This window comes from Oncorhynchus clarkii, unplaced genomic scaffold, assembly GCF_045791955.1.
Source record: "Oncorhynchus clarkii lewisi isolate Uvic-CL-2024 unplaced genomic scaffold, UVic_Ocla_1.0 unplaced_contig_12313_pilon_pilon, whole genome shotgun sequence".
Lineage (NCBI taxonomy): Eukaryota > Metazoa > Chordata > Actinopteri > Salmoniformes > Salmonidae > Oncorhynchus > Oncorhynchus clarkii.
Window position 1 is genome coordinate 195,001 of NW_027257970.1, and position 24,043 is coordinate 219,043.

At 47.4% G+C, this 24,043-nt stretch overlaps 1 protein-coding gene across 3 annotated transcripts in view; it reads left to right on the forward strand.

Moving 5' to 3' along the window:
• The window catches only part of LOC139394325 (proto-oncogene vav-like), an 84,794-nt gene that overhangs the window by 56,612 nt on the left and 4,139 nt on the right, over positions 1–24,043 (forward strand). For all 3 annotated transcript variants that reach the window (XM_071142365.1, XM_071142366.1, XM_071142368.1), the window contains 17 exons: positions 2,722–2,790; positions 5,185–5,288; positions 6,830–6,929; positions 7,062–7,157; positions 7,332–7,400; positions 7,914–8,086; positions 8,374–8,509; positions 8,997–9,106; positions 10,521–10,622; positions 11,503–11,597; positions 11,717–11,739; positions 14,454–14,490; positions 15,052–15,188; positions 19,957–20,022; positions 20,443–20,474; positions 21,256–21,366; positions 21,493–21,580. In XM_071142365.1, the coding sequence (XP_070998466.1) occupies positions 2,722–2,790; positions 5,185–5,288; positions 6,830–6,929; positions 7,062–7,157; positions 7,332–7,400; positions 7,914–8,086; positions 8,374–8,509; positions 8,997–9,106; positions 10,521–10,622; positions 11,503–11,597; positions 11,717–11,739; positions 14,454–14,490; positions 15,052–15,188; positions 19,957–20,022; positions 20,443–20,474; positions 21,256–21,366; positions 21,493–21,580 (1,548 nt within the window). The remainder of the gene's footprint in view (positions 1–2,721; positions 2,791–5,184; positions 5,289–6,829; positions 6,930–7,061; positions 7,158–7,331; positions 7,401–7,913; positions 8,087–8,373; positions 8,510–8,996; positions 9,107–10,520; positions 10,623–11,502; positions 11,598–11,716; positions 11,740–14,453; positions 14,491–15,051; positions 15,189–19,956; positions 20,023–20,442; positions 20,475–21,255; positions 21,367–21,492; positions 21,581–24,043) is intronic.

Sequence of the window (24,043 nt, forward strand, 5' to 3'; positions counted from 1 at the left end):
CTCTCGGTCCTCCTCTCTTTCTCTGTCCTCATTCTCTCTTTCCTCCTTCTCTCTTTCGCTCTGTCCTCTTTCTCTCTGTCCTCCTTCTCTCTTTCTCTCTGTCCTCCTCTCTTTCTTTATGTCCCTTCTTCTCTCTTTCTCTATGTCCCTTCTTCTCTCTTTCTCTTTCCTCATCCTCTCTTTCTCTGTCCTCCTCCTCTCTTTCTCTGTCCTCCTCCTCTCTTTCTCTGTCCTCCTTCTCTCTTTCTCTCTGTTCTCCGTCTCTCTTTCTCTCTGTCCTCCTTCTCTCTTTCTCTCTGTCCTCCTTTCTTTCTCTCTGTCCTCTTTCTCTCTGTCCTCTTTTTCTCTGTCCTCCTCCTCTCTTTCTCTCTGTCCTCCTCTCTTTCTCTCTGTCCTCTTTCTCTCTGTCCTCCTCCTCTCTTTCTCTCTGTCCCTTCTTCTCTCTTTCTCTGTCCTTCTTCTCTTTTTCTATGTACCTCCTCTCTTTCTCTCTGTCCCTCCTTCTCTCTTTCTCTGTCCTTCTCTCTTTCTATGTACCTCCTATCTTTCTCTCTGTCCCTCCTTCTCTCTTTCTCTGTCCTTCTTCTCTCTTTCTATGTACCTCCTTCTCTCTTTCTATGTCCTTCTTCTCTCTTTCTATGTACCTCCTTCTCTCTTTCTCTCTGTCCCTTCTTCTCTCTTTCTCTTTCCTCATCCTCTCTTTCTCTGTCCTCCTCCTCTCTTTCTCTGTCCTCCTCCTCTCTTTCTCTGTCCTCCTTCTCTCTTTCGCTCTGTCCTCCTTCTCTCTTTCTCTCTGTCTTCCTTCTCTCTTTCTCTCTGTCCTCCTTTCTTTCTCTCTGTCCTCTTTCTCTCTGTCCTCCTTCTCTCTTTCTCTCTGTCCCTCCTTCTCTCTTTCTCTCTGTCCTCCTTCTCTCTGTCCTCAATCTCTCTTTCCTCCTTCTCTATTTCTCTCTGTCCTCCTCTCTTTCTCTGTCCTCATTCTCTCTTTCCTCCTTCTCTCTTTCGCTCTGTCCTCTTTCTCTCTGTCCTCCTTCTCTCTTTCTCTCTGTCCTCCTTCTCTCTTTCTCTCTGTCCTCCTCTCTTTCTCTATGTCCCTTCTTCTCTTTTTCTCTATGTCCCTTCTTCTCTCTTTCTCTTTCCTCATCCTCTCTTTCTCTGTCCTCCTCCTCTCTTTCTCTGTCCTCCTCCTCTCTTTCTCTGTCCTCCTTCTCTCTTTCTCTCTGTTCTCCTTCTCTCTTTCTCTCTGTCCTCCTTCTCTCTTTCTCTCTGTCCTCCTTTCTTTCTCTCTGTCCTCTTTCTCTCTGTCCTCCTCCTCTCTTTCTCTCTGTCCTCTTTTTCTCTGTCCTCCTCCTCTCTTTCTCTCTGTCCTCCTCCTCTCTTTCTCTCTGTCCTCTTTCTCTCTGTCCTCCTCCTCTCTTTCTCTCTGTCCCTTCTTCTCTCTTTCTCTCTGTCCTCCTTCTCTCTTTCTCTGTCCTCTTTCTCTGTCCTCCTTCTCTCTTTCTCTCTGTCCTCCTTCTCTCTTTCTCTCTGACCTTCTCTCTTTCTCTCTGTCCCTCCTTATCTCCTTCTCTCTTTCTCTCTGTCCCTCCTTCTCTCTTTCTCTGTCCTTCTTCTCTTTTTCTATGTACCTCCTCTCTTTCTCTCTGTCCCTCCTTCTCTCTTTCTCTGTCCTTCTTCTCTCTTTCTATGTACCTCCTATCTTTCTCTCTGTCCCTCCTTCTCTCTTTCTCTGTCCTTCTTCTCTCTTTCTATGTACCTCCTTCTCTCTTTCTCTGTCCTTCTTCTCTCTTTCTATGTACCTCCTTCTCTCTTTCTCTCTGTCCTCCTTCTCTCTTTCTCTCTGTTCTCATCTCCTTCTCTCTGTTCTCCTCTCCTTCTCTCTGTCCCCCTTCTCTCTTTCTCTGCCCCTCCTTCTCTCTTTCTCTGTCCTCCTTCTCTCTTTCTCTGTCCCTCCTTCTCTCTTTCTCTGTCCCTCCTTCTCTCTTTCTCTGCCCCTCCTTCTCTCTTTCTCTGCCCCTCTTTCTATCTATCCCTCCTTCTCTCTGCCCCTCCTTCTCTCTTTCTATGTCCCTCATTCTCTATGTCCCTTCTTCTCTCTTTCTCTATGTCCCTCCGTCTCTCTTTCTCTTGCTCTGTCAAGCTCTCTTCTTTCTCCCTCCTCTCTCTTTCTCTCTCTAGCTCTCTTCTTCTCTCTCTCTCATTCTCCCTCCTTCTCTCCCTCTCTTTCTCTCTAGCTCTCTTCTCTCTCTCTCATTCTCTCTCCTTCTCATCCTCTCTCTGTCCCTCCTTCTCGCTCCCTCCTTCTCTCTCCCTCTCTCTCTAGCTCTCTTCTTCTCTCTCTTCCTACTCCCTCCCTCTCTCTCTCCTTCTCTCTCCCTCCTCTCTCTACATCTCTTCTTCTGTCTCTGTCTCTGTCTCTGTCTCTCTCTCTCTCTCTCTGCTGTCAAACTTAACTGTAACTCTCTCTCTCTCTCTCTCTCACTTTCTCTCTATATCTCTTCTTCTCTCTCTCTCTCGCTCTCTCTCTGTCTCTCTCTCTCTCTCTCTCTCGCTCTCTGCTGTCAAACTGAACTGTAATTCTCTCTCTCTCTCTCTCTCTCTCTCTCTCTCTTACTGCTGTCAAACTGAACTCTCTCTCTCTCTTACTGCTGTCAAACTGAACTCTCCCTCTCTCTCTCTCTCTCTCTCTCTCTCTCTCTCTCTCTCTCTCTGTGTGCGTAGCACTTCATGAAGCCCCTCCAGAAGTTCCTTCAGCCTCACGACATAGAGAGCATCTTCATCAACACGGCGGTATGTTCTGTTCTTCCTTCTGTACATATTGTTGTGTTTATACTCAACCAGACTAAACCAAACATTAAGAACACCTTTCTAATACTTTGACCTCAGAACAGCCTCAGTTTGTCAGGGCACAGCAAGGTGTGGAAAGCCTTTCCACAGGGATGCTGGCCCGTGTGGACTCTAACGCTTCCCACAGTTGTGTCCAGTTGGCTGGACGTCCTTTGGGTGGTGGACCATTCTTGATACACACGGGAAAATGTTGAGCGTGAAAAACCCAGCAGCGTTGCAGTTCTTGACACAAACCGGTACACCTGGCATCTACTACCATACCCTGTTCAAAGGCACTTACATGTTTAGTCTTGCCCATTCACCCTCTGAATGATCCACATACACAATCCATCTCTCAATTGTCTCAAGGCTTTAAAAATCCTTCTTTAACTCGTCTCCTCTCCTTCATCTACACTGACTGAACATCAATAAGGGATCTTAACTTTCACCTGGATTCACCTGGTCAGTCATGGAAAGAACAGGTGTTCCTAATGTTTTGTATAGTGACTGTAGAAAGAAGTCATTATCTCCATAGGTGTGTGTGTAGGGTAAACTGTGTGTGTAGGGTAAACTGTGTGTGTAGGGTAAACTGTGTGTGTAGGGTAAACTGTGTGTGTAGGGTAAACTGTGTGTGTGTAGGGTAAACTGTGTGTGTGTAGGGTAAACTGTGTGTGTAGGGTAAACTGTGTGTGTAGGGTAAACTGTGTGTGTGTAGGGTAAACTGTGTGTGTGTAGGGTAAACTGTGTGTGTGTAGGGTAAACTGTGTGTGTGTAGGGTAAACTGTGTGTGTGTAGGGTAAACAGTGTGTGTAGGATAAACTGTGTGTGTAGGGTAAACTGTGTGTGTAGGGTAAACTGTGTGTGTGTAGGGTAAACTGTGTGTGTAGGGTAAACTGTGTGTGTAGGGTAAACTGTGTGTGTAGGGTAAACTGTGTGTGTAGGGTAAACTGTGTGTGTAGGGTAAACTGTGTGTGTGTAGGGTAAACTGTGTGTGTGTAGGGTAAACTGTGTGTGTGTAGGGTAAACTGTGTGTGTAGGGTAAACTGTGTGTGTGTAGGGTAAACTGTGTGTGTGTAGGGTAAACTGTGTGTGTGTGTAGGGTAAACTGTGTGTGTGTAGGGTAAACTGTGTGTGTGTGTAGGGTAAACTGTGTGTGTGTAGGGTAAACTGTGTGTGTGTAGGGTAAACTGTGTGTGTGTAGGGTAAACTGTGTGTGTGTAGTGTAAACTGTGTGTGTGTAGGGTAAACTGTGTGTACATGGTAAACTGTGTGTGTACAGGGTAAACTGTGTGTGTATAGGGTAAACTGTGTGTGTGTAGGGTAAACTGTGTGTGTACAGGGTAAACTGTGTGTGTATAGGGTAAACTGTGTGTATAGGGTAAACTGGGTGTACTGGTAAACTGTGTGTGTACTGGGTCAACTGTGTGTGTAGGGTAAACTGTGTGTGTATAGGGTAAACTGTGTGTATAGGGTAAACTGTGTGTGTGTAGGGTAAACTATGTGTGTAGGGTAAACTGTGTGTGTGTAGGGTAAACTATGTGTGTAGGGTAAACTGTGTGTGTGTAGGGTAAACTGTGTGTGTGTAGGGTAAACTGTGTGTGTAGGGTAAACTGTGTGTGTGTAGGGTAAACTGTGTGTGTATGGTAAACTGTGTGTGTGTGTGTAGGGTAAACTGTGTGTGTGTAGGGTAAACTGTGTGTGTGTGTGTAGGGTAAACTGTGTGTGTGTAGGGTAAACTGTGTGTGTGTAGGGTAAACTGTGTGTGTGTGTAGGGTAAACTGTGTGTGTGTAGGGTAAACTGTGTGTGTAGGGTAAACTGTGTGTGTGTGTGTGTAGGGTAAACTGTGTGTGTGTAGGGTAAACTGTGTGTGTGTAGGGTAAACTGTGTGTGTGTAGGGTAAACTGTGTGTGTGTAGGGTAAACTGTGTGTGTGTAGGGTAAACTGTGTGTACATGGTAAACTGTGTGTGTACAGGGTAAACTGTGTGTGTATAGGGTAAACTGTGTGTGTGTAGGGTAAACTGTGTGTGTACAGGGTAAACTGTGTGTGTATAGGGTAAACTGTGTGTATAGGGTAAACTGTGTGTGTGTAGGTTAAACTATGTGTGTAGGGTAAACTGTGTGGGTACAGGGTAAACTATGTGTGAAACAGCCCCCAACATATGAAGTCATCATTTCCCTCCTCCTCCCCCTCTTACCCCCTCCCCCTCTTTCTCTCTCTCTCTCTCTCTCTCTCTCTCTCTCTCTCTCTCTCTCTCCTCCCCTCCCTCTCTCTCTCTCTCTCTCTCTCTCTCTCTCCTCCCCTCCCTCTCTCTCTCTCTCTCTCTCTCCTCCCCTCCCTCTCTGACTCTCTGTGTAGGATCTGGCTGTAACCCATCGTAGTCTGCTGGGGGAGATCCAGACCTCGATCTTAACCCTGAATGCCGAGAACCTTTACCAGGTCTTCATCAACTACAAAGAGAGGTAGAGAAATATCAAATCAATTACCAGGTCTTCATCAAATACAAAGAGAGGTAGAGAAATATCAAATCAAAGTTTATTTGTCACGTGCGCTGAATACACCTTACAGTGAAATGCAGTGACCCATGCCAAATCTTTTTCGTTTCCTGGGGGGGAATAGGCTTTGCCCTCTTCATGCCCTCTTCACGACTGTCTTGGTGTGTTTGGACCATTCTAGTTTGTTGTTGATGTGGACACCCAGGAACTTGAAGCTCTCAACCTGCTCCACTACAGCCCCGTCGATGAGATTGGGGGCGTGCTCAGTCCTCCTTTTCCTGTAGTCCACAATCATCTCCTTAGTCTTGGTTACGTTGAGGGATAGGTTGTTATTCTGGCACCACCCGGCCAGGTCTCTGACCTTCTCCCTATAGGCTGTCTCGTCGTTGTCGGTGATCAGGCCTACCACTGTTGTGTCGTCTGCAAACGTAATGATGATGTTGGAGTCGTGCCTGGCCATGCAGTCGTGGGTGAACAGGGAGTCCAGGAGGGGACTGAGCTCGCACCCCTGGGGAGCTCCAGTGTTGAGGATCAGCCTGGCAGATGTGTTGCTACCTACCCTCACAACCTGGGGGCGGCCTGTCAGGAAGTCCAGGATCCAGTTGCAGAGGGAGGTGTTGTCCCAGGGTCCTTAGCTTAGTGATGAGCTTCGTGGGCTCTATCGTGTTGAACGCTGAGCTGTAGTCAATGAACAGCGTTCTCACATAGGTGTTCCTTTTGTCCAGGTGGGAAAGGGCAGTGTAGAGTGCAATAGAGATGACATCTTCTGTGGATCTGTTTGGGCAGTATGTGAATTTGAGTGGGTCTAGGGTTTCTGGGATAATGGTGTTGATGTGAGCCATTACCAGCCTTTCAAAGCACTTCATGGCTACGGACGTGAGTGCTACGGGTATGTAGTCATTTACGGGTCTGTAGTCATGGTCAGCGCATGCCTGGAGCACATGTCCTGCTAATCCATCTGGCCCCGCAGCCTTGTGTATGTTGACCTGTTTAAAGGTCTTACTCACGTCGGCTATGGAGAGTGTGATCACACAGTTGTCCGGAACAGCTGATGCTCTCATGCATGCCTCAGTGTTGCTTGCCTCGAAGCTAGCATAGAAGTGATTTAGCTCGTCTGGTAGGCTCGTGTCACTGGGCAGCTCACGGCTGTGCTTCCCTCTGTAGTCTGTAATAGTTTGCAAGCCCTGCCACATAAGACGAGCTTCGGAGCCGGTGTAGTATGATTCAATCTTAGCCCTGTATTGACGCTTTGCCTGTTTGATGGTTTGTCGCAGGGCATAGCAGGATTTCTTGTAAGCTTCCGGGTTAGAGTCTCGCACCTTTAAAGCGGCAGCTCTACAGTAAGGCACCTTGTGGGTTTGTGATATATGGCCAATATACCACGGCTAAGGGCAGTATTCAGGCTCTCAGTGTTGCGTCTTACGTAAGAACAGCCCTTAAACGTGGTATATTGCCCATATACCACACCCCCTCGAGCCTTATTGCTGAAATATATCTCTCTCTCCCAGGTTGTTGCCGTATGGGCGGTACTGCAGTCAGGTGGAAGCAGCTACTAAACACCTGGACAAGATGTCCGCCATGAAGGAAGGAGTTAAGATGAAACTAGAGGTGAGAATAGTGGTGGATACATCACCCATATGAAACATGGAGGAGGACAGAGAGGTGGATACTCTGAAGTAGCTTATTCTCTTTTAATTTACACTGAACTGATCCCCCCCCCCCCCCCCCCCCCCTCTCTAGGAGTGCTCTAAGAGGGCTAACAGTGGCAGGTTCTCTCTGCGTGATCTACTCATGGTTCCCATGCAGAGAGTCCTCAAATACCACCTACTGCTCCAGGTACACTGTGTGTGTGTGTGTGTGTGTGTGTGTGTGTGTGTGTGTGTGTGTGTGTGTGTGTGTGTGTGTGTGTGTGTGTGTGTGTGTGTGTGTGTGTGTGTGTGTGTGTGTGTGGTTTCTCAACACACATGTGGCTTAAATGCATCAGTGTTAATAGTGTAATGTGATTACCAGGAGCTGGTGAAACACACATCCAGCAATACAGAGAAAGAAAACCTTCGGACAGCTCTAGACGCCATGAGAGTGAGTTGACCTTCCTCTTCCAGGCTTCACTGATACTAACAGGACAAGCATGAGTTCCTCTCTCAGACTTCACTAACAGGACAAGCATGAGTTCCTCCTCCAGACTTTACTAACAGGACAAGCATGAGTTCCTCTCCCAGACTTTACTAACAGGACAAGCATGAGTTCCTCTCTCAGACTTCACTAACAGGACAAGCATGAGTTCCTCTCTCAGACTTCACTAACAGGACAAGCATGAGTTCCTCCTCCAGACTTTACTAACAGGACAAGCATGAGTTCCTCTCCCAGACTTTACTAACAGGACAAGCATGAGTTCCTCTCCCAGACTTTACTAACAGGACAAGCATGAGTTCCTCTCCCAGACTTTACTAACAGGACAAGCATGAGCTCCTCTTCCAGACTTTACTGGAAGGGTAAACTGTGTGTGTGTGTGTGCGTGTGTGCGTGTGTGCGTGTGTGCGTGTGTGCGTGTGTGTGTGTGCGCTCGTGTGTGTGTGTGTATGTGTGTTTCAGGACCTGGCTCAGTGTGTGAACGAGGTAAAGAGAGACAACGAGATCATCAAACAGATCACCACCTTCCAGTTGTCTATAGAGAACATGACTCAGTCTCTGGCTCTGTACGGACGACCCAAGATAGATGGGGAACTGAAGATCAGCTCCTCAGAGAAGAAGTCCAAACAGGACAGGTGGGTGTGTGTGTGGGGAGGGTCACATATGTGTTAGTCTGTGTGTATGTGTGGGGGAGGGGGGGGTCAGGTATGCGTGTGAGTGAGTGTGAGGTCTGTATTGTTGTTTTACAACGGTGTGTGTGTGTGTGTGTGTGTGTGTGTGTGTGTGTGTGTGTGTGTGTGTGTGTGTGTGTGTGTGTGTGTGTGTGTGTGTGTGTGTGTGTGTGTGTGTGTGTGTGTGTGTGTGTGCGTGTGTGTGCGTGTGTGTGTGTGTGTGTGTGCGTGCGTGTGTGTGCGTGTGTCAGGTATGCGTTCCTGTTTGACAAGGCGATGCTAGTGTGTAAGAAGAAGAGTGGGGAGACGATGGAACTGAAGGAGATTATAGACCTGCAGTACTACCAGCTACGAGACGAGACCACCGGGGAGAAGGACAGCAAGAAGGTAGCTTAGTCTGCTCTCCTCCTCCTCTTCTTCTCCTCCTCTTCTCTTCTCTGCTCTTCTGGTCTTCTCCTCCTTCTCTTGTCTTGTCTTCTCCTTCTCTTCTCCTCCTCTTCTCTTCTCTTCCTTCTCGTCTTCTCTTCCTTCCCTCGTCTTCTCTTCCTTCTCTTCTCTGCTCTTCCCCTCCTCTTCTCTTCCTTCTCTTCTCGTCTTCTCCTCCTTCTCTTTTCTTGTCTTCTCCTTCTCCTCTTCTCTTCTTTCCTCTTTTCTTCCTTCTCTTCTCTCCTCTTTTCTTTTCTTCTCTGCTCTTCCTTCTCTTCTCGTCTTCTCCTCCTTCTCTTGTCTTGTCTTCTCCTTCTCTTCTCCTCCTCTTCTCTGCTCTTTCTTCTCTTCTCGTCTTCTCCTCCTTCACCTGTCTTGTCTTCTCCTCTCCCCACATTTTGTACTAAACTTATCCTGTGTGTGTGTGTGTGTGTGTGTGTGTGTGTAGTGGTCACATTTCTTCCTGCTTATAGACTATTATGGGAAGACAGGATACGACCTTTTCTTCAAGACCAGAGATCTCAAGAAGAAATGGCTGGAGCAGTTTGAGATGGCCCTGTGAGTCATACAATAGTGCATGGATGGAGGGAGGGAGGGATTGGTGGATGGAGGGATGGAGGGAGGGATTGGTGGATGGATGGATGGAGGGAGGGATTGGTGGATGGATGGAGGGAGGGAGGGAGGGATTGGTGGATGGATGGAGGGAGGGAGGGATGGATTGGTGGATGGATGGAGGGAGGGATTGGTGGATGGATGGAGGGAGGGATTGGTGGATGGATATAGGGAGGGAGGGATGGAGGGAGGGAGGGATTGGTGGATGGATGGAGGGAGGGTTTGGTGAATGGATGGAGGGAGGGAGGGATTGGTGGATGGATGGAGGGAGGGAGGGATTGGTGGATGGATGGAGGGAGGGAGGGATTGGTGGATAGATGGAGGGAGGGAGGGATTTGTGGATGGAGGGATGAAGGGAGGGAGGTGGGGATTTGTGCATGGATGGAGGGAAGGAGGGAGGGATTGGTGGATGGAGGGATGAAGGGAGGGATTGGTGGATGGAGGGATGAAGCCAGGGAGGAGGGAGGGATTGGTGGATGGATGGAGGGAGGGAGGGAGGGATTGATGGATGGATGGATGGAGGAAGGAGGGAGGGTTTGGTGGATGGATGGAGGGAGGGAGGGAGGGAGGGAGGGAGGGAGGGAGGGAGGGAGGGAGGGAGGGAGGGATTGATGGATGGATGGATGGATGGAGGGAGGGATGGATTGGTGGATGGATGGATGGAGGGAGGGAGGGATTGGTGGATGGATGGAGGGAGGGAGGGATTGGTGGATGGATGGAGGGAGGGATGGATGGAGGGAGGGAGGGATTGGTGGATGGATGGAGGGAGGGATTGGTGAATGGATGGAGGGAGGGAGGGATTGGTGGATGGATGGAGGGAGGGAGGGATTGGTGGATGGATGGAGGGAGGGAGGGATTGGTGAATGGATGGAGGGAGGGATTGGTGGATGGATGGATGGAGGGAGGGATCGGTGGATGGATGGAGGGAGGGATTGGTGGATGGATGGATGGAGGGAGGGAGGGATTGGTGGATGGATGGAGGGAGGGAGGGATTGGTGGATGGATGGAGGGAGGGATGGATGGAGGGAGGGAGGGATTGGTGGATGGATGGAGGGAGGGATTGGTGAATGGATGGAGGGAGGGAGGGATTGGTGGATGGATGGAGGGAGGGAGGGATCGGTGGATGGATGGAGGGAGGGAGGGAGGGAGGGATGGATGGATGGATGGAGGGAGGGAGGGAGGGATTGGTGAATGGATGGAGGGAGGGAGGGAGGGAGGGAGGGAGGGAGGGAGGGAGGGAGGGAGGGAGGGAGGGAGGGAGGGAGGGAGGGAGGGATTGACTAATTGACTGACTGGTGGATTTATTTGGTTGGTTGATTGGTTGATTGGTTGATTGGTTGATTGTTTGATTGATCCGCAGGTCCAACATGTGTCCAGAGAACTGTACTGCCAACAGTCATGACTTCCAGATGCACTGCTTTGAAGATACCACCTCCTGCAAGGCCTGCAGTATGCTCCTCAGGTACACACACACACACACACACACACACACACACACACACACACACACACACACTGACTGGCTGCAACCCTTGTTATGGAAACTGCTCGGCCTCCGACCGCAAGGCGCTACAGAGGGTAGTGCGTACGGCCCAGTACATCACTGGGGCCGAGCTTCCTGCCATCCAGGACCTCTATACCAGGCGGTGTCAGAGGAAGGCCCTAAAAATGGTCAGATTCCAGCACCCCAAGTCATAGACTGTTCAGTTAAATGGTTAAATAGTACTCGTCATACAGACAGATAGATAGAAAGATAGATAGTTTGACTTCTCACAATCTCACTCTCCTCTCTCTCCTCTCTCTCTCTTTCTCTCTCTCTCCTTCCTTCTCTCTCTATACTTGCTCCTCCCCTCCTTCTCTCTCTCTATGTTTGCTCCTCCCCTCCTTCTCTCTCTCTCTGTCTCTCTCCTCTCTCTCTCTCTCTCCTTCTCTCTCTTTCTCTCTCCTTCCTTCTCTCTCTATACTTGCTCCTCCCCTCCTTCTCTCTCTCTCTCTCTCCTTCCTTCTCTCTCTATACTTGCTCCCTCCTTCTCTCTCTTTCTCTCTCTCTCTCCTTCCTTCTCTCTCTATACTCTCTCCCTCCCTCCCTCCTTCTCTCTCTCTCCTTCCTTCTCTCTCTATACTCTCTCCCTCCCTCCTTCTATCTCTCTCTATACTCTCTCCCTCCCTCCTCTCTCTCTCCTTCCTTCTCTCTCTATACTCTCTCCCTCCCTCCTTCTCTCTCTCCTTCTCTCTCTCTGTCTCCCTCCCTCCCTCACTCCTTCTCTCCCCCTCTTTGTCTCTTTCTCTCTATACTTTCTCCCTCCCTCCCTCCTCTCCCTCCCTCCTTCTCTGTCTCTCAGGGGGATATTCTTCCAGGGGTATCGTTGTAGTCGTTGCAGAATGGCCGCTCATAAAGAATGTCTGGGAAGAGTACCAGGCTGCGGACGCAACTCAGGTAGAACCACTAAAGTGTGTGTGTGTGTGTGTGTGTGTGTGTGTGTTTTCTTTGACACTATGTTTTCTGCAGGTGTGTGTAGTGTTGTACACTCAGCTGTGTTGTGCTTTGTATTTCAGACCACTCAGGGAACGTGAAGAAGGTAAGGCTCCTTTCAGAGGCTCTTTTTCTGGCAGCGTGTCACTATACTACTGAGTAATGACTGTGTAAGCTAGGAACACTTTACGGCAGGAACTTGTACAGCTGAGGGGGGGGTGTACTACAAAGCAGGGTCAATAGCCAGCCAACCTGTCTAGATATTCTGAAATAACAGATGTATTGTGAGGATGGAAAAAGGGGATACCTAGTCAGTTGAACAAATCAATGCATGCAACCCAAATGTGTCTTCTGCATTTAACCCCACCCCTCTGAATCAGAGAGGTTGCTGGGGGGGCGGGGCCTTAATCGTCGTCCTGGTGACCAGCTTGAATGGCCTCTCACTTCTTTCTGTCTCACTCTCTCTCTCAATTCAATGACCTTGGGGAACATGGTCTAACTGAATCAACAACCAAAAACACAAACTTAATTAAGTGAAGCTTTCTTAGTGACAAACAAAGAGGTGTAATGGATCCTACTCAATAATATGTCTCGTTAATCTTCTTCAGTGTGATGGGATCCTACTCAATAATATGTCTCGTTAAGCTTCTTCAGTGTGATGGGATCCTCCTCAATAATATGTCTGGTTAAGCTTCTTCAGTGTAATGGGATCCTCCTCAATAATATGTCTCGTGAATCTTCTTCAGTGTAATGGATCCTACTCAATAATATGTCTCGTTAATCTTCTTCAGTGTAATGGGATCCTCCTCAATAATATGTCTGGTTAATCTTCTTCAGTGTAATGGGATCCTACTCAATAATATGTCTGGTTAATCTTCTTCAGTGTAATGGGATCCTACTCAATAATATGTCTGGTTAATCTTCTTCAGTGTAATGGGATCCTACTCAATAATATGTCTGGTTAAGCTTCTTCAGTGTAATGGGATCCTACTCAATAATATGTCTGGTTAAGCTTCTTCAGTGTAATGGGATCCTACTCAATAATATGTCTGGTTAAGCTTCTTCAGTGTAATGGGATCCTACTCAATAATATGTCTGGTTAATCTTCTTCAGTGTAATGGATCCTACTCAATAATATGTCTGGTTAATCTTCTTCAGTGTAATGGGATCCTCCTCAATAATATGTCTGGTTAAGCTTCTTCAGTGTAATGGGATCCTACTCAATAATATGTCTGGTTAATCTTCTTCAGTGTAATGGGATCCTACTCAATAATATGTCTGGTTAATCTTCTTCAGTGTAATGGGATCCTACTCAATAATATGTCTGGTTAATCTTCTTCAGTGTAATGGGATCCTACTCAATAATATGTCTGGTTAATCTTCTTCAGTGTAATGGATCCTACTCAATAATATGTCTGGTTAAGCTTCTTCAGTGTAATGGATCCTACTCAATAATATGTCTAGTGAAGTTTACTTCATTATTCAGGGTTTTACTGCATCAGAGACGTTGTGTCTCTACAGTCTTCTTCAGTGTGTACAGGAGGGACACTTTCATTTGCATTCAAAACAGCATTTGTAAAGAACAACAGATGAGCAGCAGCTGGTTCTAATCAGGGTTGACCCTCATCGGCCAATCAGGACCTGTATGCAAATTAGTCACACAAAAAAAAAAAGATACAAGAATTATAGGGTATGAGAGGTGGGCACGAAGGACGACTCACAGATCAATCGCCCCCCCCCAGGTGTCCGCTCACCTAAACACATCACATCAATACACAAAGAAGTTCATTACACTTGTTTGTCTGTCTGAATTCCCAGGGTTTTATTCACCAACCAAGCTACTGGGAGAGTGGCATGGTTCCCTTCTGATAAGCTTGCTTAGTGAACCAGAACATCTAGAGTTATTTCTGGTTGTTTATCAAAGTCAGCTGGCTACCTCATTGATCCTGCTATGTAGTATACCCCTCTGGAGTGTGTTGTCTCTTCTAGTTGGTTGTATATCTGTGAGTCTGTTCTAGTGTGTTGTATGTCTGTGGATCTGTTCTAGTGGGTCTGTTCTAGTGGGTTGTATATCTGTGAGTCTGTTCCAGTGGGTTGTATATCTGTGAGTCTGTTCTAGTGGGCTGTATATCTGTGAGTCTGTTGTAGTGGGTTGTATATCTGTGGGTCTGTTCTAGTGGGTTGTATATCTGTGAGTCTGTTCTAGTGGGTTGTATATCTGTGAGTCTGTTCTAGTGGGTTGTATATCTGTGAGTCTGTTCTAGTTGGTTGTATATCTGTGAGTCTGTTCTAGTGGGTTGTATATCTGTGAGTCTGTTCTAGTGGGTTGTATATCTGTGAGTCTGTACTAGTGGGTTGTATATCTGTGAGTCTGTTCTAGTGGGTTGTATATCTGTGGGTCTGTTGTAGTGGTTTGTATATCTGTGAGTCTGCTCTAGTTGGTTGTATATCTGTGGGTCTGTTCTAGTGGGTTGTATATCTGTGAGTCTGTTCTAGTTGGTTGTATATCTGTGAGTATGTTCTAGTGGGTTGTATATCTGTGGGTCTGTTTTAGTGGGTTGTATATCTGTGAGTCTGTTCTAGTGGGTTGTATATCTGTGAGTGTTCTAGTGGGTTGTATATCTGTGGGTCTGTTGTAGTGGTTTGTATATCTGTGAGTCTGTTCTAGTTGGTTGTATATCTGTGGGTCTGTTCTAGTGGGTTGTATATCTGTGAGTCTGTTCTAGTTGGTTGTATATCTGTGGGTCTGTTTTAGTGGGTTGTATATCTGTGAGTCTGTTCTAGTTGGTTGTATATCTGTGACCTTTCTTGTTCCTACAGAATAAGAAGTCAGCTCCTCACAGACAAGCCAGTCCAGGTGAGGATCCCAGAAGTAGAGTAACATTATAGAACTGAATCAAGTTGGGATTAGATTAGAATGGGAACGTTTTTTAACTCATCTCAATTCGATTCAAATCAAGGGTCTTTATCGACATGGGAAACATACGTTAACATTGTCAATGCAAGTGAGGTAGATACTAAACAAAAGTGAAATAAACAAATACAAAATTAACCGTAAACTGAGTCTGTACATAGTCAAAGCTTTCCTTAAGTTTGGGTCAGTCACAGTGGTCAGGTATTCTGCCGCTGTGTACTCTCTGTTTAGGGCCAAATAGCATTCTAGTTTGCTCTGTTTTTTTGTTAATTCTTTCCAATGTGTCAAGTAATTATCTTTTTGTTTTCTCATGATTTGATTTGGTCTAATTGTGTTGCTGTCCTGGGTCTTTGTAGGGTGTGTTTGTGTTTGTGAACAGAGCCCCAGGACCAGCTTGCTTAGGGGACTCTTCTCCAGGTTCATCTATCTGTAGGTGATGGCAGGTTTGGGATTCACTTCCTTTTAGGTAGTTGTAGAATTTAACAAATTCTCTCTCTCTCTCAGGCCTTCCTACAATGGAGGTGTGTCAGGAGTACTATGGTTTACCTCCGCCCCCTGTAGCGTTCGGCCAACCACTGCACCTCTCCATGGGTGATGTCATCGAACTGACAAGAGCCGATGCCGACCTAACGTGGTGGGAGGTGAAACACGCACACACACACACACGCACACGCACGCTCCACTCACACACACGCACGCACGCACGCACGCACACACGCACACACGCACACACGCACACACACACACACACGGTGCAGGCAGAGCATGCTTCCTGTAGTATGAGTGTGTGGGAGGGTGGAGATACCGTCTCTCCCTCATCCTCTCTCTCTCTCTCTCTTTCTTTCCTTCAAATGGGTTTTATTGGGGGTGTTTGTTCTTCACTGGTTGCCCTTTTCTCGTGGCAACAGGTCACACATCTTGCTGCTGTGATGTCACACTGTGGAATTTCACCCAGTAGATATGGGAGTTTATCAAAATTGGATTTGTTTTCGAATTCTTTGTGTGTCTGTGTAATCTGAGGGAAATATGTGTCTCTAATATGGTCGTACATCAGGCAGCTGTTTTTTGGTAAATTCTTTGTGTGTCTGTGTAATCTGAGGGAAATATGTGTCTCTAATATGGTCGTACATCAGGCAGCTGTTTTTTGGTAAATTCTTTCCAATGTGTCAGTAATTCTCTTTTTGTTTTCTCATGATTTGGTCTAATCGTGTTGCTGTCCTGGTTGGGTCTAATCGTGTTGCTGTCCTGGTTGGGTCTAATCGTGTTGCTGTCCTGGTTGGGTCTAATCGTGTTGCTGTCCTGGTTGGGTATAATCGTGTTGCTGTCCTGGTTGGGTCTAATCGTGTTGCTGTCCTGGTTGGGTCTAACCGTGTTGCTGTCCTGGTTGGGTATAATCGTGTTGCTGTCCTGGTTGTGGAATTGAACAGCTCTTGTCTGGATTTAGATAATTAGCGGGTATAGTCATGCATTATTTGGTGTTTTACGTTGTACACAGAGGATGTTTTTGCAGAGTACTGCATGCAGAGTCTCAATGTGGTGAGATCTCACAACCATAAAGGACAATATGGTGAGATCTCACACCCATAAAGGACAATATGGTGAGATCTCACACCCATAAAGGACAATATGGTGAGATCTCACACCCATAAAGGACAATATGGTGAGATCTCACAACCATAAAGGACAATATGGTGAGATCTCACACCCATAAAGGACAATGGGTTCTATAACTGATTCTATAACTGATTCAAGTATTTTTAGCCAGATGCTAATTGGGATGTCAAATTTTATGTTCCTTTTGATGGCGTAGAATACCCTTCTTGACTTGTCTGTCAGATCGTTCACAGCTTTGTGTATGTTAGCTGTGGCGCGGATGTTTAGGCCGAGGTGTGTATCGTTTTTTGTGTGCTCTAGGGCATCGGTGTCTAGATGGAATTTATATTTGTGGCAACTGGACCTTTTTTGGAACACCATTATTTTGGTCTTACTGAGTTTTACTGTCAGGGCCCAGGTCTGTCAGGGCCCAGGTCTGTCAGGGCCCAGGTCTGACAGGGCCCAGGTCTGACAGGGCCCAGGTCTGACAGGGCCCAGGTCTGACCGGGCCCAGGTCTGACAGAACCTGAGCAGAAGATTTAGGTGCTGCTGTAGGCCCTCCTTGGTTGGGGACAGAAGCACCAGATCATCAGAAAACAGTAGACATTTGTGATGCCGAGTGCTGTAGACTGTTCTAGAGCCCTGGCCATTCTGTTGATGTATATCAAGCTGTATCCCTGTCTCACTACAAAGCCTTGTGGAAATACATTTGTGTGTTTTTCTGCCAATTTGATTTCAGACTTGTTATTTGTGAAATGTTATGTCATATGGATTGGGGTGATCAGTCCTTGGTTCCAAATATTGGTGAAGATGCCAGAGCTGAGGATGATGTTAAAGAGTTTTAGTATAGCCAGTTGGAATTTGTTGTCTGTATATTTGATCATTTCACTGAGGATACCATCAACACCACAGGCCTTTTTGGGTTAGAGAGTTTTTATTTTGTCCTGTAGTTCATTAATTGTAATTGGAGAATCCAGTGGTAGTCTTTAATAGTTGACTCTAAGATTTGTAATTGATCAAGTATATGTTTTTGTTATTTGGAGAAGTGGTTTATCCATATATCTCCATTTTGGATAGAAAACTCATCAATCTTCCCAGAAGTGGTTAGAATATGGCTGGATTCTTCAGTTACATTGATCTGAATTCTGACGTGCTGTTCCTTCTTTTTCCGTAGTGTATTTCTGTATTGTTTTAGTGATTCACCATAGTGAAGGCGTAGACTCTGATTTTCTGGGTCTCTATGTTTTTGGTTGGACAAGTTTCTCAATTTCTTTCTTAGGTTTTTACATTCTTCATCAAACCATTTGCCGTTGTTTTTAATTTTCTTGGGTTGTCTGCTTGATATGTTTAGATTTGATAGGGAAGCTGAAAGGTTCTACTGTTTACACCTTCACTACTACAGTGGAACGTTTTGTCCAGGAAGTTGTCTAAAAGGGATTGAATTTGTTGTTGCCTAATTGTTTTTTGTTTTTTGGTAGGTTTCTACACAACTATCCTTCCATCTATAGCATGTGTTAATGTTACTCAGTTCTACACAACTATCCTTCCATCTATAGCATGTGTTAATGTTACTCAGTTCTACACAACTATCCTTCCATCTATAGCATGTGTTAATGTTACTCAGTTCCTTCGGCTTTGATGCCTCATGGTTGAGTATTGCTCTGTCCGAGTAGACTGTGAAGTTGCTGTGATCTGATAGTGGTGTCAGTGGGCTGACTGTGAATATCAGTGGTAATCTACAGTACTACTGCCAATGGATGAGCTGTAGGTGTCCTACTTACCGTAGGAGTCCCCTCGAAGCCTACCATTTACTATGTACATACCCAGCGTCCCCTCGAAGCCTACCATTTACTATGTACATACCCAGCGTCCCCTCGAAGCCTACCATTTACTATGTACATAGCCAGCGTCCCCTCGAAGCCTACCATTTACTATGTACATACCCAACGTCCCCTCGAAGCCTACCATTTACTATGTACATAGCCAGCGTCCCCTCGAAGCCTACCATTTACTATGTACATACCCAACATCCCCTCGAAGCCTACCATTTACTATGTACATACCCAGCGTCCCCTCGAAGCCTACCATTTACTATGTACATACCCAGCGTCCCCTCGAAGCCTACCATTTACTATGTACATACCCAACATCCCCTCGAAGCCTACCATTTACTATGTACATACCCAACATCCCCTCGAAGCCTACCATTTACTATGTACATACCCAGCGTCCCCTCGAAGCCTACCATTTACTATGTACATAGCCAGCGTCCGCTCGAAGCCTACCATTTACTATGTACATACCCAGCGTCCGCTCGAACCCTACCATTTACTATGTACATAGCAAGGGTCCCCTCGAAGCCTACCATTTACTATGTACATAGCCAGCGTCCCCTCGAAGCCTACCATTTACTATGTCCATACCCAGCGTCCCCTCGAAGCCTACCATTTACTATGTACATACCCAGCGTCCCCTCGAAGCCTACCATTTACTATGTACATAGCCAGCGTCCCCTCGAAGCCTACCATTTACTATGTACATACCCAACATCCCCTCGAAGCCTACCATTTACTATGTACATACCCAGCGTCCCCTCGAAGCCTACCATTTACTATGTACATACCCAGCGTCCCCTCGAAGCCTACCATTTACTATGTACATACCCAACATCCCCTCGAAGCCTACCATTTACTATGTACATACCCAACATCCCCTCGAAGCCTACCATTTACTATGTACATACCCAGCGTCCCCTCGAAGCCTACCATTTACTATGTACATAGCCAGCGTCCGCTCGAAGCCTACCATTTACTATGTACATACCCAGCGTCCGCTCGAACCCTACCATTTACTATGTACATAGCAAGGGTCCCCTCGAAGCCTACCATTTACTATGTACATAGCCAGCGTCCCCTCGAAGCCTACCATTTACTATGTCCATACCCAGCGTCCCCTCGAAGCCTACCATTTACTATGTACATAGCCAGCGTCCCCTCGAAGCCTACCATTTACTATGTACATACTCAACATCCCCTCGAAGCCTACCATTTACTATGTACATAGCCAGCGTCCCCTCGAAGCCTACCATTTACTATGTACATAGCCAGCGTCCCCTCGAAGCCTACCATTTACTATGTCCATACCCAGCGTCCCCTCGAAGCCTACCATTTACTATGTACATACCCAGCGTCCGCTCGAAGCCTACCATTTACATACCCAGCGTCCCCTCGAAACCTACCATTTACTATGTACATAGCCATTTTCCCCTCGAAGCCTACCATTTACTATGTACATAGCCAGCGTCCCCTCGAAGCCTACCATTTACTATGTACATAGCCAGCGTCCCCTCGAAGCCTACCATTTACTATGTACATAGCCAGCGTCCCCTCGAAGCCTACCATTTACTATGTACATAGCCAGCGTCCGACAGAGCTGCAGTTGTGACCTGTTTTTGTTGTCGTAGTGTCTAGTGGGGCATATGGGGGAGGGAAGGCTGTCACCTCCAGGTAGGTGTGTGCTGAGTGTCTGTTTCTTGTCCAGTTCTGGCATCTCTCTCTCTCTCTCTGGCATCTCTCTCTCTCTCTCTGGCATCTCTCTCTCTCTCTCTGGCATATCTCTCTCTCTCTCTCTCTCTCTCTCTCTCTCTCTCTCTCTCTCTGTGTCATTATACTGGTCAGTAATTCCTAGCGTATTATAATACCATTGTAACATGTACTTTGTAGTAAATAGTTTCTGTACAATAGTGTGCTACAGGAGGCACTGTAAGACGGCGTGTTGTTCCAGTCGTCTGATTGGTCTGCTGTGTGTGTCACTCAGGGCAAGAACGTGACGATTGGTCAGATGGGTTGGTTCCCCTGCAGTAAGGTCCAGCCCTTCATCTCTGTGAGTACCACTGACTTGTAGTTGATTACACATGTCATAGTTTAGTTATATTTAACCTTTATTTAAACCAGGCAAGTCAGTTAAGAACAAATTCTTATTTTCAATGACGGACTAGGGAACTGCCTTGTTCAGGGGGCAGAACGACAGATTTTTACCTTGTCAGCTCGGGGGTTTTGAACTTGCAACCTTCCGGTTACTAGTCCAACGCTCTAACCACTAGGCTATCCTGCCGCCCCTAGGCTACACCGTGTCTGGTATTGATAGAAATACCAACATGCATGTTGTTCAACATGCCATGTTATAGGTGTCGGCTTCATCGTGTCTGGTATTGATAGAAATACCAACATACGTTTTATTAAGTGCTTCAGGAATCATGGGTTGTGTTCTCATAACTGTCTGACCTCTGACCTCTCTCCCCAGAGACCAACTCCCGACCTATCCGACTTCCTATGGTGAGTAATGATACCATTCTATTTACACCTGGTATCACTCATACCGATGTTCTAGATGTGTACCACTTGGTATCACTCATACCAATGTTTTAGATATGTACCACCTGGTATCACTCATACCGATGTTCTAGATATGCACCACCTGGTATCACTCATACCGATGTTCTAGATATGCACCACCTGGTATCACTCATACCGATGCTGTAGATATGTACCACCTGGTATCACTCATACCGATGCTCTAGATATGTACCACCTGGTATCACTCATACCGATGCTCTAGATATGCACCACCTGGTATCACTCATACCGATGCTCTAGATATGTACCACCTGGTATCACTCATACCGATGCTCTAGATATGTACCACCTGGTATCACTCATACCGATGCTCTAGATATGTACTACCTACAATCTTAGAAAAAACGGTTCCAAAAGGGTTCTCCTGCTGTCCCCATAGGAGAGCCCTTTTTGGTTCCAGGTTGAGGGTTCCAGGTCGAACCCTTTCCATGGAAAGGGTTCTACCTGGAACCAAAAGGGTTCTCTCTGAAACCAAAAATAATTCTTCAAAGGTTTCTCTTATGGGGACAGCCGAAGAACCCTTTTAGGTTCTAGATATCACCTTTTTCTAAGAGTGTGGTAACACTGCAGGGTTCTAGGATTGGAAGTGTTCTGTGTTTGAAAATAGTTATTGATAGCAATCATGGGAAAGGTTTTTGTATTGTTCCAACGCAACTGCAATGGGTTCTAGGTTTGGTCATTTAAGTGATTTGGGTTCTAGGTTTGCGGGGAACATGGACCGGTCAGCGGCGAAGAACCTCCTGATTTCACGGTCCGACGGAACGTTTCTGGTCCGCCAGAAAGACGGAGGAGAGTTCGCAATCAGCCTCAAGTGAGCCTGCCTCCTTATTGGCCAATCAGAAAGGCTCTGTCTAACAGCTGGCAATCTTCCTCTTTCACACACACAATCTTACTCTCTCACACACACACTGATTCTCATTCACTCTGTCTCCTCCAGGTTTAACATGGACATCAGACACATCAAGATCACGTCAACAGAAGGCCTCTACCGCATCAACGAGAAGAAAGCATTCAAAGGGTTAATCGTACGTCATTCCCCTTCTTTCCCTCCTCGTCTCTCTGTCTACCCTCCTCGTCTCTCTGTCTACCCTCCTCGTCTCTCTGTCTACCCTCCTCGTCTCTCTGTCTACCCTCCTCGTCTCTCTGTCTACCCTCCTCGTCTCTCTGTCTACCCTCCTCGTCTCTCTGTCTACCCTCCTCGTCTATCTGTCTACCCTCCTCGTCTCTCTGTCTACCCTCCTCATCTCTGTCTACCCTCCTCATCCCTCTGTCTACCCTCCTCGTCTCTCTGTCTACCCTCCTCGTCTCTCTGTCTACCCTCCTCGTCTCTCTGTCTACCCTCCTCGTCTCTCTGTCTACCCTCCTCGTCGTCTCTCTGTCTACCCTCCTCGTCTCTCTGTCTACCCTCCTCGTCTATCTGTCTACCCTCCTCGTCTCTCTGTCTACCCTCCTCGTCCCTCTGTCTACCCTCCTCGTCTCTCTGTCTACCCTCCTCGTCTCTCTGTCTACCCTCCTCGTCTCTCTGTCTACCCTCCTCCTCTCTCTGTCTACCCTCCTCGTCTCTCTGTCTACCCTCCTCGTCTCTCTGTCTACCCTCCTCGTCGTCTCTCTGTCTACCCTCCTCGTCTCTCTGTCTACCCTCCTCGTCTCTCTGTCTACACTCCTCGTCTCTCTGTCTACCCTGCTCGTCTCTCTGTCTACCCTCCTCGTCTCTCTGTCTACCCTCCTCGTCTCTCTGTCTACCCTCCTCATCTCTCTGTCTACCCTCCTCGTCTCTCTCCCTCTTCCTCATATCTCTCTGTCTACCCTCATCTCTCTCTCCCTCTTCCTCTCATCTCTGTCTACCCTCCTCATCTCTCAGTCTACCCTCATCTCTCTCTCTCCCTCTTCCTCTCATCTCTGTCTACCTTCATCTCTCTCTCCTTCTTCCTCTCATCTCTGTCTACCCTCCTCATCCCTCTGTCTACCCTCATCTCTCTCTCCCTCTTCCTCTCATCTCTGTCTACCCTCCTCAACTCTCTGTCTACCCTCCTCATCTCTCTGTCTACCCTCACCGTTTCTCTCCCTCTCATCTCTCAGTCTACCCTCCTCGTTTCTCTCCCTCTCATCTCTCAGTCTACCCTCCTCGTTTATCTCCCTCTTATCTCTCTGTCTATCCTCCTCCTCTCTCTCCCTCTTATCTCTCTGTCTACCCTCCTCGTCTCTCTCCCTCTTATCTCTCTGTCTACCCTCCTCGTCTCTCCCCCTCGTATCTCTCTGTCTACCCTCCTTGTCTATCTCCCTCTTATCTCTCTGTCTACCCTCCTCGTTTCTCTCCCTCTCATCTCTCAGTCTACCGTCCTTGTTTCTCTCTCTCTTATCTCTCTGTCTACCCTCCTCATCTCTCATCTCTCTGTCTACCCTCCTCCTCTCTCTCCCTCTTATCTCTCTGTCTACCCTCCTCATCTCTCTCCCTCTTATCTCTCTGTCTACCCTCCTCGTCTCTCTCCCTCTTATCTCTCTGTCTACCCTCCTCGTCTCTCTCCCTCTTATCTCTCTGTCTACCCTCCTCGTCTCTCTCCCTCTTATCTCTCTGTCTACCCTCCTCGTCTCTCTCCCTCTTATCTCTCTGTCTACCCTCCTCGTCTCTCTCCCTCTTATCTCTCTGTCTCCGCTCCTCGTCTCTCTCCCTCTTATCTCTCTGTCTACCCTCCTCATCTCTCATCTCTCTGTCTACCCTCCTCCTCTCTCATCTCTCTGTCTACCCTCCTCGTTTCTCTCCCTCTTATCTCTCTGTCTACCCTCCTCGTCTCTCTCCCTCTTATCTCTCTGTCTACCCTCCTCATGTCTCTCCCTCTTATCTCTCTGTCTACCCTCCTCGTCTCTCTCCTTCTTATCTCTCTGTCTACCCTCCTCGTCTCTCTCCCTCTTATCTCTCTGTCTACCCTCCTCATCTCTCTCCCTCTTATCTCTCTGTCTACCCTCCTCGTCTCTCTCCCTCTTATCTCTCTGTCTACCCTCCTCGTCTCTCTCCCTCTTATCTCTCTGTCTACCCTCCTCGTCTCTCTCCCTCTTATCTCTCTGTCTACCCTCCTCGTCTCTCTCCCTCTACCTTTCATCCGTTTTTCTTGTAAATGTAAACATGTTTAACTTTTTTTTGTAAAGCACTTTTCACATCTCTCTCTCTCCCCTCCCCCATCTCCCCCTCTCTCTCTCCCCTTCCCCTATCTCTCTCTCCCCTCCCACATCTCCCCCTCTCTCTCTCTCCCCTCCCCCATCTCCCCCTCTCTCTCTCCCCTTCCCCTATCTCTCTCTCCCCTCCCACATCTCCCCCTCTCTCTCTCTCCTCTCCCCCTCTCTCTCTCCCCTTCCCCTATCTCTCTCTCCCCTCCCACATCTCCCCCTCTCTCTCTCTCCTCTCTCTCTCTCCCCTCCCCCCCTCTCTCTCTCCCCTCCCCCATCTCCCCCCTCCCCCATCTCCCCCCTCTCTCTCTCTCTCTCCCCTCCCC